This window comes from Stegodyphus dumicola, chromosome 5 (genome assembly GCF_044657685.1).
Source record: "Stegodyphus dumicola isolate Sdum_Otavi_A_Nest chromosome 5, ASM4465768v1".
NCBI lineage: Eukaryota > Metazoa > Arthropoda > Arachnida > Araneae > Eresidae > Stegodyphus > Stegodyphus dumicola.
Window position 1 is genome coordinate 193,080,982 of NC_140772.1, and position 14,953 is coordinate 193,095,934.

At 33.6% G+C, this 14,953-nt stretch overlaps 1 protein-coding gene across 5 annotated transcripts in view; it reads left to right on the forward strand.

Moving 5' to 3' along the window:
- LOC118181454 (ETS homologous factor-like) overlaps window positions 1-14,953 on the forward strand; it is a 212,595-nt gene that overhangs the window by 186,082 nt on the left and 11,560 nt on the right. For 4 of the 5 annotated variants that reach the window (XM_035350608.2, XM_035350619.2, XM_035350641.2 and 1 more), the window contains exons 6-8: window positions 1,300-1,404; window positions 2,975-3,052; window positions 13,599-13,794. In XM_035350608.2, coding sequence (XP_035206499.1) covers window positions 1,300-1,404; window positions 2,975-3,052; window positions 13,599-13,794 — 379 coding nt within the window. The remainder of the gene's footprint in view (window positions 1-1,299; window positions 1,405-2,974; window positions 3,053-13,598; window positions 13,795-14,953) is intronic. The other variant, XM_035350625.2, reaches the window with a different exon arrangement.

The following is a 14,953-nucleotide window of genomic DNA, read 5'->3' on the forward strand; positions in this document are numbered from 1 at the left end:
TTTATTGCAAAAAGTAAATAAATAAATAAATAAAACAAATGAAGATAAAATGAGTAGCGTAGATTATATATAATCGAATATATCGAATATATGTAGCCTTGGACTGATTCGGAGTCAATGGTAACTAGCATGATTTTTTTCCCGTTTGTAGTTTTTAACTTCAGTTCTGCGAAGAAAGAGCTAAATTGACTAAAATAACTTTTGAGACTGCGATAAAAACATAACTGAGTAAATGAAACATATTAATAATCTACTGACGGTGTGTTGGTTGAGAATCTATTTTCAGATCAAGAATTTTCAAAAAAGAAAGCCATTTTATAAGCTGCTGACTTTTTACCTTCTAATAATTTCACTCCCTCCCACTAAAGATTAAACATGCTTCGTTCATTTTGAGGTTATAAATATTTATTTAGTTTTATGAGCCTGTTTTCAAGTATACATTACAAAATACTAACTGCTTTCATCTTCCCAGTTAGTATGCATATATTTATTATATTTATTTAAATAGAAAAAGAGCTTTTAATTCTTAATGTTTGAGATTGTTTTCGATATTTGATTGGGCTAAATTTTTAAAAGCTTATAAGGTATTTTCTCCCTCCATCCAGCATTCCTTCGTGGTGTAACGGTAGCGACGCATGTTCGAGAGGCCTATTTTCGAGTCCGGGCGAGAGCATTGCACATTTTTCAAAATTCGTGCTTCAAAATAACTCAATGACTCTCGAACTAAAAGGTAGGGGACAATAATTCGGCACTTCCAGGATTTAGCGACTCAGTCGACGGTGGTGTCGACTCAGTCCCCTGATCCTCAGTATAGGCATTTTCTTCCTCCTTACAGCGTGCCTTCGTGGTGCAACGGTAGCATACTCGGCGCGAATTCGAGATGTTTAGGTTGGAGTTTCGGCTAAGACGTTGCCCGTTTTTCATGTCTTCTGCTTTAAAATAAGCCTAATGACTCTGCAAGTAGCGTCCGAACTAAAAGGTAGTCGACGATAATTCGTCACCACCAGAATTTGGCGATTGGGACCCCTAACTCCAGCCGCCCTTTAAAGGAGGTATGTAAGGTATTTTCTTCATCTGTCCAACATGACTTCGTGGTGTAACGGTAGGACATTCGGCACGCATTTGAGAGATCCAGGTTCGAGTCCTGGCGAGGACACTGCACATTTTTCACGTTTCCTGCTTCAAAAACCTAATGGCTCTAGAAGTTTATTTCTTGCATGTGGTTGAGGATTGATAAAAACACATTTTCATTCTTTATTATTAAATCTCAATCTCATGAGTGTTTTCTTTTCGTTTCAGATTCCGACCGAGAGGACCGAGAAAGTACGAGTAGCAGCATGAGCACCGCAAATGAAAAGCCTACATTAAATGCTGCAGCGTATATAACATCGTCGTTATGCTCAGGTATAATGTGAACATTTTATACATTTTAAAAACACCCCCTCCCCCCAAAAAAAAGAAATTTTTCAAATTGTCTTTGTATCTAAAATACACCATCCTCCCTGAATGCTGAGTGACAGAAACTGATTCTGTTTTCAGGGCCGTTAGACTTCTAATTTTCGCAATTGTACGCTTTCATTACATAATTTCTGTGGGTATATGCATGTATAGCGTTCAGTAAAATTTTAATTTCTTATCTGTTTGAAGCTGTACAATAAATAAATAAAACACAAGACTACTTGCTTATCCAGTTTTATCTGATGAAAAAAAGCCTGCCTTTACCTATATGTATTTTACGGAAACAGTTTGAGCCCTAATGCTGACGAACTTTTCGTTATGTAAAAACAAACATTTTTGCATCTTTTAAGCTTTGCTTTACGAAACGTAAACACATCTTAAAATCATTTTGTCTTTACTTTTAAAGAAATGCATTTAACTTTTGCGTACCTCTAACATTTCTTTAAGAGAAATAATTATACGGAATCAGTGTTTGAGCTAATAGCAGTAATTGGTTTAAAAGGTTAACTATTTTTTAAATAATAATTTTCGCAAAACTCAAAACGGCAGTGACCGCGAACGGTAAAACCGTGGGTGTGGTGTGGTGTATTTAATTATGGCAAAGCACACTAGGGCTATCTGCCTAAGAGGAGGGATGCCTTTCGTGGAGGACTTTCTAAGGGAAACTGGCTCGTATACATGTTACACATGGGGAAAACCACGAAAACACCCATGCAGCCAGCCCGTTCGCGGGATTCGAAGCTCGGACCGAACTACCAGTGTTCAGCGACTTTACCGCTCGGCCGCTGGTGGGCCGGTAAAACCGTGGGACTTTTGTAGTTTGGCCTGGTATCGATTTCAGGTGAACGGAGTGGCTGCTGCGTGGTCATTTTCGTGGTTTTTCCCATGCGTAACGTCGATACGAGGCAATTTCTCATAGAAAGTCCTCTACGAAAAGCATCCCTTCCCGTAGATAGATAGCTATCGCGTGTTTGCCGTACTCGGATAAGCTTAACCAAACTTTTAATGTTCAGTTCGATATTGGTATGATAGTGAGCTACCTGTATATGATTTGCAAAATTATTTTCGTTTATTTCATATTTTTTGTATTCCTTCCGATATACTGGTATGAAATGTAATGCTTTCATAAAAGACGAAATAGTAAACATTTGTGCTCACTTTGGAAACTAGACATCTAACTTTCTGCACCTGTTAACATGGGAATTTATCTGAACAAAGTCCGTTTTTCATGGAGCGATATTCTAAGGAGTAGAATAAGAATTTAACGTTGAAATAAGATACTGTGTCGATGCTACCCAATCTTCTTTGACCTGCAAAGGTAGAATTTTGTATTAATATCAGCAATTCGTTTCTAGGCTACAGAATTAATATATTTCTCTTAACATGATAATTAATCAATAGCGATTTCTGAACGTACGGGGGCCAAGTTTTTATAAAAAAAATTAATGAATACTTTTGTGTGTAAGAATATCATGTTCTATTTGTTTAGCTAATTATTCTTTTTCTATCTTTTCAGAAATTTTAGACGGGAAGAAGCCCGGAAGACGAGGTAGGCCACCAAAAACGGAAGCCAGATCTTCCAGAAGTCGGCAAGGTAGCTTGTCGACTTTATTTGTTTTCTTAATTAGTTCAGTTTTAGTTAGCGTTCAGTTTTATATTTCTTTGTTTTACCTTGAGTTGTAAAGATTGAGGAAAAGACAATTATTTAAACTAATTATGTGCTTCAACATAAAAGATAAAGCTTTTCATTGTTTTTTAAATAAGTCAGAATTTTACTTTTTTCGAACTTGTATACGAAAAATGAGCTTAAGCTTTACATCTTTTTAACTTTACTGTACGAAAAGTAAATTAAATCTTAATGTAAATCCAACTATATATAATGTCTTTAAGCGCTTGTTTTATAAAACTTAATCTTTAAGAAAGAATTTAAGCCTAAAAATAAATCCACTTTTTTTTTGAAAAATTAAATTGAATTTTTATTTAGTTCTAGTTAACCGTACCTTATGAAAAAAAATCTGTACTTATTTCGGGCGAAATTATTATTATTATATATTGTATCTAAGAAAAAAAAAATGTGGGAGACTCCTAGGTGCTTTAATCTATAGCTAAAGTTGAGGAATCTTAAGAACTGGTAAGCGAACAATCGCTTGAGTTCGTGACAGAGAACAAAACGTAAGAAGGGTGAAATTACCCATTATTATTCCAATAAAGTTTAAACAGACGACTCCTTTCTTGGAGTTACAATAAAGCCTCCACTCGGGCTTGAACTTAGGAAACTACGAACTAATCCTAACTAAAAAGATTTAGCCGAAGCTATCAGAATTCTAACAGAGTCGGCCCCTTAACGCTAATTAACAGCGAAGCTATCAAGGACCTAAAGTATGGCCGAGCGTAATAATAGTTTAAGAGAGAGTAGCTTGAAAAAGCGAACGCGCGCTAGTCAGAATCACTGGCTCTCTAACGAAGTTCAGTAGAACTTCACAGTTAAATACTTCTCCTCTTTTGCATTCAAACGCGATTCTAAAATACGTTTTGGCCGGAAGTTGTAAGCTTCAAATTAAGGAAATATAGGAAAGTATAACTCAGAATTAACTGTTAGATAAATTAACATAATCCTTACAAGTGAATATATGCTATAGTCTCATGAATGTATGCCGTTTTACTCGAGAGCAAGTTGGGGGTAGAGGGTAAGATATACTGCTTCGGTTCTTAGAAATGAAACTGTTAATTTTCAGTTTGCTTGCATAGACGATTGCTTTTCTAACATGAATAATAAAAGAACGTCATAACAATTAGAAATCGAATGTTTTATCTCCTAGCTCTCTAAGTGAGTAACTCAGTTTCATTATTTTAATTTCTACATGCAACTGCAAGCCTTAACGCTTTACTTGTCAACTGATTCGAACGCGTTCTTGCCTATGCGAAATGTCAGCTAAAGATTTATTTTATTATTTTTGTGTTTATTTATTAATTTTTTATGACCTCATGACTAAGAACCTCATGCAGGCTGGCAGTAGACATTTTGCCGCCCTGCGCAGTCTCTGCAGGTCCTAAATTTTGCTGCCCGGCAGCTTCGTAAATTTAGTAGTTTTTCTTCCCTTAAAATTATGCTGCCGAGTGTTTCCCCTAAATTCTAAACAATTTTCTGCTTGTTACTTCTCCTTAGTCTCCTTCTTCTCCTACTTAGTCTTAAAGCTTTGCCAGCCCTGGAATTTGCTTCCCGGTGCTATCGCGCCTGTTGCTGCATCTGTGGGTCGACCTTACCTCGTGCGAGGAACTTTTCCCCAAAATCAGTTTTCGGTGATATTAGTGATATTTATGCCTTGAGGATAATTTGAAAAAATCATAAGTATCAAAATATGTGCCGCGTTCGAAAATGTTAAATTTCTTTAGTCTAGTCGCCGGTTACAAACAAGTGACTCACAGGCTGCATGTGGTTCGCGGGCCGCCAGTTGGCAATCGGTGGATTACACCAGCAGCTTGTTTAGACCTTCATCCTCCGTTAGGTATATGTTACACGACTTCGCATGCTTTTGGGAACTTAACGTAATATTAATGTTTCTTTCTCACCAATAATGTTCTTCCAACTCTTGTAGTGTTTAAGAAATTGTGATTTTTCTTTTTATCTCTCCCCCCCCAATTCAACATATCTATTTTAATCTCAAAATAACTTTGTTATGGTTGCTGCATATCCTGAAACAAATGAGGTCCTCGAATTCATCAAAGAGCAACTACGTTAATGTCATAGATCATAATAATGTGTCTCTAAGGTATGAAAAAAGTCAGAATAGTTTTCTTTATTGCAGAAATTTCCAGGTAAAAAATTGCTATTCATGTTTGCCTTGTTTTTTTCTTCGTTTATCTTCTTTTTTCGTAATTGCGGTACATGTTAAACCTGCTAGATGATTTCTTCTGACGGATTTCTTCTGACGTCATCGAATGTTAGTCCTGATTGTGTTAATCAGCTTAATTTTACGTTGCAAGAAAGACAGGGTTTCTCTTAGAAGCGACTAAAATAGGTGGCATAGTATTCACGTCACTGTACTCCGAAATAGTAGTTAAGTATGTTTCCGACCTTGCATCCGAGAGACAATTTAAATATCTCCGTTCAAATTAATGAGTGCGTCTAGTGCCGTAACACGTTCTTGTGTTACATTATGTGCAATGCAATAAGTGTGGCAATATTTCTGGTCGCCTTTATTTAGACGTCATTGTGGTTAATTGATTGCATTCCTAGAAAGCCACCTTAAATATAAAAAAGGTATCAGAGACACACAATTTTTTTTTTATTATTTTCGCCTTCTCTAAATTTTGATATTTGTTTTAAAATCTTTTTTGTGTTTGCGTATAGTGTAAAAATTTCTAAACCTCTAGTCATCTTTTTACATTTTTTACATAAATATTTTTAAGGAAAAAAAATCTGATAAATCTGTGTTTAAGGTTTCATAGAACGATGTTTGATAACTTTATATGAATAAATTTCGATGGTTGCGTATGAGTAAAAAACACAAAAATTTCTAAACAATTCTTAGAATCTTTTAGACACGATTTTGTATACCAAGTGTAGGAACGCCGAAATCGTACGATATGTGAGTCAAATTTTCTTTAAAACTTCGTTATTTTCTTTTCTTACTATTTTCTTCTGAGTTCTTTTGATAAAACGAAAACTTCAGTATTTAATTGTCAGTTTTATAGAATTTTTCTGTAAAACTAATATCACTCCAAGATTAAATTTTGCCTGTGTTTGAAGAATAAACTAGAATATTCTTCTTTTATCACTGAAATTTCTTTTATTTTTTTATTCTAAATGTTTTAATAAAATGACGACTGCGTCACTTCTGTATGATACTTTGTACTGTTTTTTATATACAGGCAAAGGACGTCCCTGATTATTGACTCCACGCAAAATTATCATTAAAATTGCATTGTTAGTTTTAACGGGGTAATGCAGTTTCGTGTAATCAATATCAATATGTGTATCTTGGAAAAAAATTCAGAAATAACTCTTACGTTATTCAGGCTTTGAACTGTTTTGTTACCCGATTTTCAACCTCTGATTGGTAACATTCAGGTGGGGGAAGGGCGATTCTTGCGATTATTGCTTGGCAACATGTATTTCATCACAGGTGATCAATATATTTTATCAGCTGCGCATGCTACAAATGTTCGAGCGTTGAACTTCAAGCATCGCAGCAGTCTCTTAATGCAAATACTGTAATAATTTTTACTGCAAATGTGCAAATTTAAGCACCTTTCTCGATGTTCCTTGCTTGAGTCTGTTTAACAATCTTCTTAAACGTATTCTTCCACACAAACGTGTTAAACTTCCGTGAAATATTCTGCTATTCCATTATTATCATAATATTATTTGTGCAAGTTCATCATTCCGGTGAAATTGTCCCAGAATCATATTAAGTTATCAAACAATTTAATCTGCCCTCCAGTATAATATTAACATATTTGTAAATATTGAATGTAGTAGTTTATACGATTAATAAAAACTTATTTGGCTCACCAAATTTTAATAAAAACTTATTTGGCTCACTAAATTTTAGAATTTATTAAATGGGTATTTATACGACTTTAGAATATTTCTTATAGTAATAAGCATATATTTTTTCAGAGTAGCAGATTTTTGAAAGTAATTAGTATTTTCTCGTCATATAAGAAGTTACAAGAAATGTAATAAATTTATAAATAAGCTTAACTTACGTAGCAAATGATAGATTAATGTGATACACATCAGCATTTGTGCAGTATAATTGGTAAAATTTAAACTCCATTTTGTAAATTTAAACCTATATTTGATGTTATTTTCAATTATAATGGCTGAGGCCGCTTTTCGAGGTAACCGGCATCATTCCACATAGAGATGTTTGGTAAATTTCATACTATTAATTTAAAAAATAAAGGTAACTTTAACGAACATGTAAATATATACTTTTTCCCAATGGTGTGCACAAGCCATCATTTAGACGTTGGCCACTATTAAGGCCAGAAGCTGTGGTCACTTTATTATGGAGGCATCTAATATTGGGGCCTCCTATGAATGGAGGGACAGTTACAACCAGCGCCTTCGCCGAGACTCGAACCCAGGCCCTTTGGTCTCGCAGACGGCTGTCCTAACCACTGTACCGTCTTGGTCATTGTAAAAAAAAAATACTGAACTTTAAAACTGGTGTAAATTAATTAAAATTACATGGATGTTGCTTAAGTATGCTTATGGATGTTCTAGCATTTTTCTTAGCGTTTATATTATTGTTAATATCCTGCCTCATTCACAGATTTCTGCAGAATTAAAGATACATTTTCTCTAGGCATCGCAAAATAAAGCGAAAGCTGTATTTATTTAAATATAGTGCAGATAAGAGAAGCGGTTGCGTTTAAATTTATAAATTCAAAAAATATTATTATGCTTAAAATTTTTACAGTTTTATAGCTAGAAGTCATACTTTAATAGGCCTGGAAAGCTGTAAATTTTGAAATATTTCACTATATGACTGTATTTTATATAAGTTTAATAAAATGTAAATATAGTATTAAGTAAGTCATCGTATAGAAAATTTTGTCGAGATTATTCGGGAGGAATAATCAAAGCATTTCAGGTTGTAGACGAGGTATCTTAAAAAATTAAATAAAAAAACTATTTACTCCGCTTTTCTGTCCAAGACAAGACAAAAAATCCTCACGTCCTCAGATTTATCGTAGTATTTCTGAAGCTAATAACTGGCAGGTTTCTGCAGGATATAAAAGAATATATGCTCACATATTACGCTGCTGTCTTATGAACTTAAATTAAAACCGCTGTATAAAGCTTCATAACATAAATGAAATGTAACTACTCGTAACATGAATGAAATATCACTTATACTCGTAGTATAAGTGAAATGTCGCCAGCTGGGAAAAAATAGTTACATAGTGTAAGTAAATAGCACCAGGTCATTTCAGCATTTTTAGGGTTATCAAATTCATTGTGAGTTAACTACTGACGTTTTCCTTATTTCACGGAAATTTCATCCACTTAACAGTTTATAAGACAGTTGCGGAAATGTGTTGACATTTGTAAAAATGAATAAAATAATTGCTTACAAATAATTAAAACATCTGTTTTGCAAATTAAAAAAAAAAAAAAGAAAAAGAAATCCCGAAGTGTAAAGAATTGAATCTTAATTTAAGAGGTAATGTAAATTTTTATTCATACTAATTATAACACCACCAAGTAATGCATTTCATTTTTAAATTATCCTAAACCGAGTGATTTTGTACTTCCTTCTACGAATTTAAAGAAGTAATTGTAATCGCGAAACATTCCGAGCAGCATATTTCAGCGGTAATATCCATTTTAACCGTTCCTGAATTCATATGCGACGTTTGCACGTACAACGCAGGATACGGAACCCTTTTTTCCAAAACGTGTAGTAAAATGGATTGAAAGTGATTTTGTACGTGACATCTGTACGTACGTACGTATGGACGTTTGTATGTACTATGTATGCATCTTTCGTAGTTCAAAAACGACTATCGCTGAAATTTTGTATATGGAACTGCTGGGACATCTAGTTGTGCACCTCCCTTTTTTATTGCAATCGGTAGTACCAAACATATATATATATACCATACAAGAAAGTCTTGTGGGGTCTACATCAAATTTTGTTTTAATTTATTAGACTGTAGACAGTTACTCAAGTTATTTTGAGACTATATTATTCATGAGAAGAGTCTGTTACTCGTAGGTATGAGTAACCCCTTTCATAGCTAGGCACGTTATTTCTACACTGTCTGGTTTTAGGCAGTATCAGCGTGATATCATAAAACACGGTATATCGAGCAGTGTTATTACTGAGAAATGCTGTGCAGTATAGAAATCCAGTCTGGAAGCTACTATTTTTAAGGCATGGAGTAATTTTCTATATCTTTTAGTATTAGTAAATTATATACAGAGATAAAAAGAGAAAAAACTCTTTGGAATTATTATGCTCTTTCACACGCTAATTAAACTTTCAAAAAATTCGTAAAAATCTATTAATTGGTGTGAAGGATTCTATTACAGTGTTGAAGTAAATTTCATATTTATTTGTTGATAAAACCTCGTATCGATGGGACTTGTGTTGGGTTCTCTGTTAATTTGGCATTTGTTTATAACTGACTAGCTACACTGTTCATGTGTTTCTAACAGATCCCATGCCCTGGCATCGTAGAATGACGATAAAAATTCCCTTTCGTGGATTGTTCTTTAGTCGAGTTCAGTTTAGTTGAATCAGCTGTGTCTCTTAATTTTTTCTCTCTTTAGTCATGTTACATTTATCTTGGTCATGTTTCTGCGCGTGCAAGTTTCTGCTATGACAAGGCTGAAAACTTTAAACTTTGAGACAAAAATTTCACTTATTGGTAACTGCAACTAAAAAAAATTATTTGTAACGAATATCTGTAGTTACACAACTCTTAAATTTTGGAAGGACTCCTACCAGTTTGATAAAATAATTATTAGTTGCTCTGCATATTTTAGCGATATATATAATTCTACTGAAGAGGTAAAAACAAACTTTAAGAAACTCTTACCAAAAAGTTATTTTTTTAGCCCAAAGGGCTTACGTTTTGGCATATTGCGGCAATTAACTATAAACGGCGAATCACTTTTCAAATTGTTGCCATCAAATATTATCGCTCTGTATTATGTTTAAAGAAATTAATTAATGAAGAATCTAGCCATCAAATTTTGAATAACGGTATCCTCCACCGGATGTGGGCATCTAGAAGCCCTAATTTAGAATTTGTTTTATTATCGATTTCATATTTTGTAACACTTTAACGAATTTGTGATTGAGAAACTCAACGAAGTAATGGCAACACTGTACGGGGGGGGGCATTTTTAGCTACAGTGCGCGAGACTGTGTATGGGAAATTCTAAAGATAGGCTCATTGTAAAATTGCTTTGCGATATTTATATTGAATTGAATTTTATGGTTTAAGTTCGAAGAACATGATATTTAACAAATAAAGGTAACGCACAAAACGTTAAAAAAACGCCCCTTTGGGCGTAATGTAAAATCTGAAAGCTTTCACATTTCTTTCTTTCTTTTTTTTTATTCACATTGAAAAATTAATTTCCCACAATTAGCTTGTGTGCACTGGAATGATGGCATTCGAAAAGTCCGCCTCAGGAAAAGCTTGGAACTAATATTATGATCATCAAATTAATGGCTCTGCGTCTTCTTTTGTTAATGAAGTTAATTTTCATACTTCAAGTGTGAGTTCCAGTATAATGAGAAACGAAAGAACAAAATAAAATAAAATATAAATAGTTTGTTTAAATTTAAAAAAAAAAAACTTCGCAACGTAAGCTTTCCGAGAAATATTTTAAAAGAATTATTCATTACAAAAAGAAATACTTCTAACTTTACAGAGAAAAAAATAATTATTAGGATTTATGTAAATGCTATGTATGTATGAGAATTACAACATTGAAAAAAATACCAGAAGTTAGTAGTTAATCACTTGAAAGAGCAAATTTTAAATGATACATTGAAGACATCTCAACGAACTTACTTATCTAGCTATTGCTTTCCGACTTTTGAGCGTTGAGTATAACATAAAGTTAACTTCGCACTTTTGTAGTTTTATAATGTGTGTCAGTGGCAGATCTGATGTTTATTTCGGCAGAAAAAGAAATTTTCAATCTTTCAGATTTTCAACCAAAACGTAAAAAAGGCCGTGTTTGAGAAGCACAGCTGGCACATTTTTAGTGAATTTAATAAAAGTTAGCGCTTGTACTAAAATTTTTAACTTTACTGTCATTTTTGTAAGTTTGTAATTTAATCAATAACTTTATTTTGAATTCTCAACTTATTTATTGTTCTTCAAGGTCCGAGAGTATTTCTTCCTTGTGTAAAACATTGGCAATTTTATATGGGTTTGTTTTCATTTATTTGATGATGGCAAAACACTAGAGGGCTTATTTTCGTGGAGGACTTCCTAATGGAAATTAGCTCGTACACACTTTACACATGGAAAAACCACGGAAGAGTCCCTGCAACCAGCCTGTTCGCGGGATTCGAACCCCGGACCGAGCTATCGATGTTAAGCGGCTTTACCTCTCGGCTGCTCGTGAGCCAATTTTGTGTCGGAAATTACGCATATTTTAAATAAATTTGCGTAAGAATTAAGTTTTTCTCCAAATGACAGGCGTTCTAAACCTTTAGTTAAACATAAATCTGTGGAAATTAGTTAAAATAGCGTGTATCAAAAAGGATTCGCGGTTTTCCTTTGTAAAAAAGATGTAATGTTTTCAATGAAATTTTTTAGTATAATATAATGTGGGCCGACTTAAATGTTCGTAAGATTATTTCTAGAAACTGAATGTTACTGGCAGAATAAGCTGTTCGAGAATTCGACGCGAGGATACCTCTGCTATGTGGGTTGATTGATTTTAAATTACACAATAACTTTCGTGATTGCTTATTTTTCTAATCGTGTAAGGACTTTGATTACGCCAAGTTATGCATGAAAAGTTTTATTGTAAACTTTACCGTTTCAGTCATTATAGTGTGGTTTGTAATTCATCGGAGTTCGATGTTTCAGGAAAATATTTGAAGTTTGGAAGAAAACTTCTTCAAAACACTATTAACTTTAAATTCGTGTTTTTTCCAATTAAAGAATAGTTCAGATTACAAATATTCTGTGATTATATACCTAACATAGTGATTACTATTCATGAAAACAAATATGGCGTTAGATTAGCTGAAATATTCCCGCTTTTAGAATAATTTTCTGTGATTTATAATAAATGAATCAACTATACGTAAGCAAATAATATATAGTATAAAGTAATATTCCTGAGTAAATATTTTTAAAGCGTTTCATATTTTGCTTTGTGTTTTTCTGCCTCGAATGGTAAACATTTCTGAAATTCGTTTAAAAGACAGGTATTTTTTAAATTCACAAGTTGTTTTTTTTATTAAAGAATTTACTTCAGTCGAATCTGTGACTTCTTGGTTTGCAAAGGAGCATGTTTCACTGGAAAACCACTGACTTCTAATTTTTGGCCTTTGTTGATTTTTCTCCTTATAAGCCAATTTTTATACAAAAAAGGGTCCTTTTTTAAATTATCGCCGACAGGCGGCTGAGCAGTAAAATCACTGAATCATTTAATTCGGTTTCTAGTCCCGATGAAGTGGCTGGCTGCGTGAGATTTTAGTGATTGTGATATATTGTTTCTGAGAGTAACATGGATACGAGTCCCTTACAAAATGCTCAACGAAGGCAATCCTTTCCTTAAATGAATAAATATCGTGGCTTATCGTTAATATAAAATACTTCATTTCTTGAAATTATCACTCCTGTTAAGCAAATAACTCTCTCACGCGTCGCACTTACTTGTCAGTCTTCCATACTAAAGAGCTTCTCTGTAGTTGCCTTGTATTTTTATATGGCCATAAAAAGTCGCGAATGGGATGCAGGTGTCACAGACCTATGGTGACAAAATGGTTTTGTCGTTAAAAGCTAAAGTAGCAGCTTTGACAGCCCAGCGCTGTCCTTAATTTATTCCAGAATATTCGGGAGATTGTTTCAGAAGGTCATTTTTCTTGTTCTGTCATCTAGCCAATCCTACGAGAAAACCTCTTAGTACGGATAAACGGATCTACTTAGCATAGACATGGCAATCAGAAGTATCCAAACCTTTCTCAAAATTTAATCGAACAGCTTCGAGACAGATCAGCTGTGAACAGACAGATGTGCACAACAATCGCGCCTCCAAATCTTATCCGGGATTCGATCTTTGGTTGGAGAAGGTGATAGACTTGTTCATTAAACACCATAACTATCATATGATGTTTGCTTTTATTTTCTATTTCAAGCTCATACAAGAAATGTACCTTAATGGCCGCGAATCATTTTGATGAAGGTTTTGTCCTGATTATATACAGTGTTGTAAAGTACCTTAAAGGTGCTACTTTAATTGGGCACTAATTTTGGATCAAGAATGGAATCTGGGACTTAACATTCTACTGACGAACATCCGTTTATAAAAGTACTCCTTATGGGAAAGTAGGAGAAGCTTTGTTTGTTTTAGCTGTAACATTTGCACTGCATAGAACTATGTATATTAAATATTTATAATATTTTATTTAAAATTCTTGCAGGTAAAGGCAATGGCAAGCTATGGGAGTTCATCCGTGATCTTCTACTCGATCCAGCCACGAATCCTAGCCTTATTCGCTGGGAACGACCAGAGGATGGCATCTTCAAATTCGTGCAGTCTGACAGAGTGGCAAAAATGTGGGGGGATCGGAAGCAAAACCCCAGAATGACATACGAAAAACTTAGCAGAGCCATGCGGTAAGGCATTTTCCGTGTTAATCAATTTTATAGCCTGAAATAAGTATCTAAATTCAAAGACATTTCTTAGGAATAAAACAGCAGAATTTTATTTATGTGCCGTTTGAATTATATATGGGAGATACCAGGCAAAAAGATCTTATTTATCAGTTTGTAATCTGAAGTAACGTTTTAGTGTAAGTAATAGTCTTGGAAATCTACTGACTACCTTTAATACATGATCAATGATGTCTCTCTCATCCCGAACAAGAGTCGCGTAATGTACTTACGTGGCTACAGAATAAGATAAAAAAGCTAAAATGTAAGGCAGCACTGCTGCTTTTTTTCCTTAAAGAAAGTTACTCCTGTAGAAAACCAGATCATTTTGTCTTCCGGGCATATTATAGATGACAGCAAGCTTCAAATGAACAGGAGGAAAGGAAATTTCTGGAAGAACTTTGAATCTTCATGTATAAAATTTCAAGATCTGTCTTTCAATTGGCACACATGACTTCCTTATAAATGTTTTTGATTTAACAATATAAGCTATTTCTGAAATTTCATGAAATTCTATGAAAACATTGAGTCTATCAAATAATACCTGTCGCTTTATTAACCAACAGATAACCAGGTAGGAATACCAAACTCCTCTTCTTCAAGCAGTTAAATTCTGTGAAATTCAGTAGAAGGAAATTTAGTACATTCATAAATTTTTTTAACAAGATGGTCTCAAAAATGATGTTAGTATTAATGAAAATATTTAAAAACTAGAATAATTTTAAGCAACTTTTATTCTTGCTGTAAGAGAAGTTAATAACCGTCAGAATTTTATGTTTTATTATTATTCATATTTTTTCAAAATTGTTGATTGTGATTTGAATCTTGATAAAAAAATGAAGCGAAGCTGTACTGTGCACAGTAAGTTTGTACATTTTGTTTTAGAATCCAAGGTAAGTGTTTTGAATGTTTGACATTTCTGTTATATGTTTGTTGAAGAAAATAATACTAGGATAAAAAAAGAAATTCACACTGTAAAGCATGGTGTTAGGTTTTGACTTCTGCTTAAAAATTGCACTTATAAAAGCATTTTTTTATGTATGTTTTTATGTAAATATACAGTGAAATCTCTTACGGAATCTTCTTGGTTTAAAATAAAATGTGTAACAAAATGATAATTTAT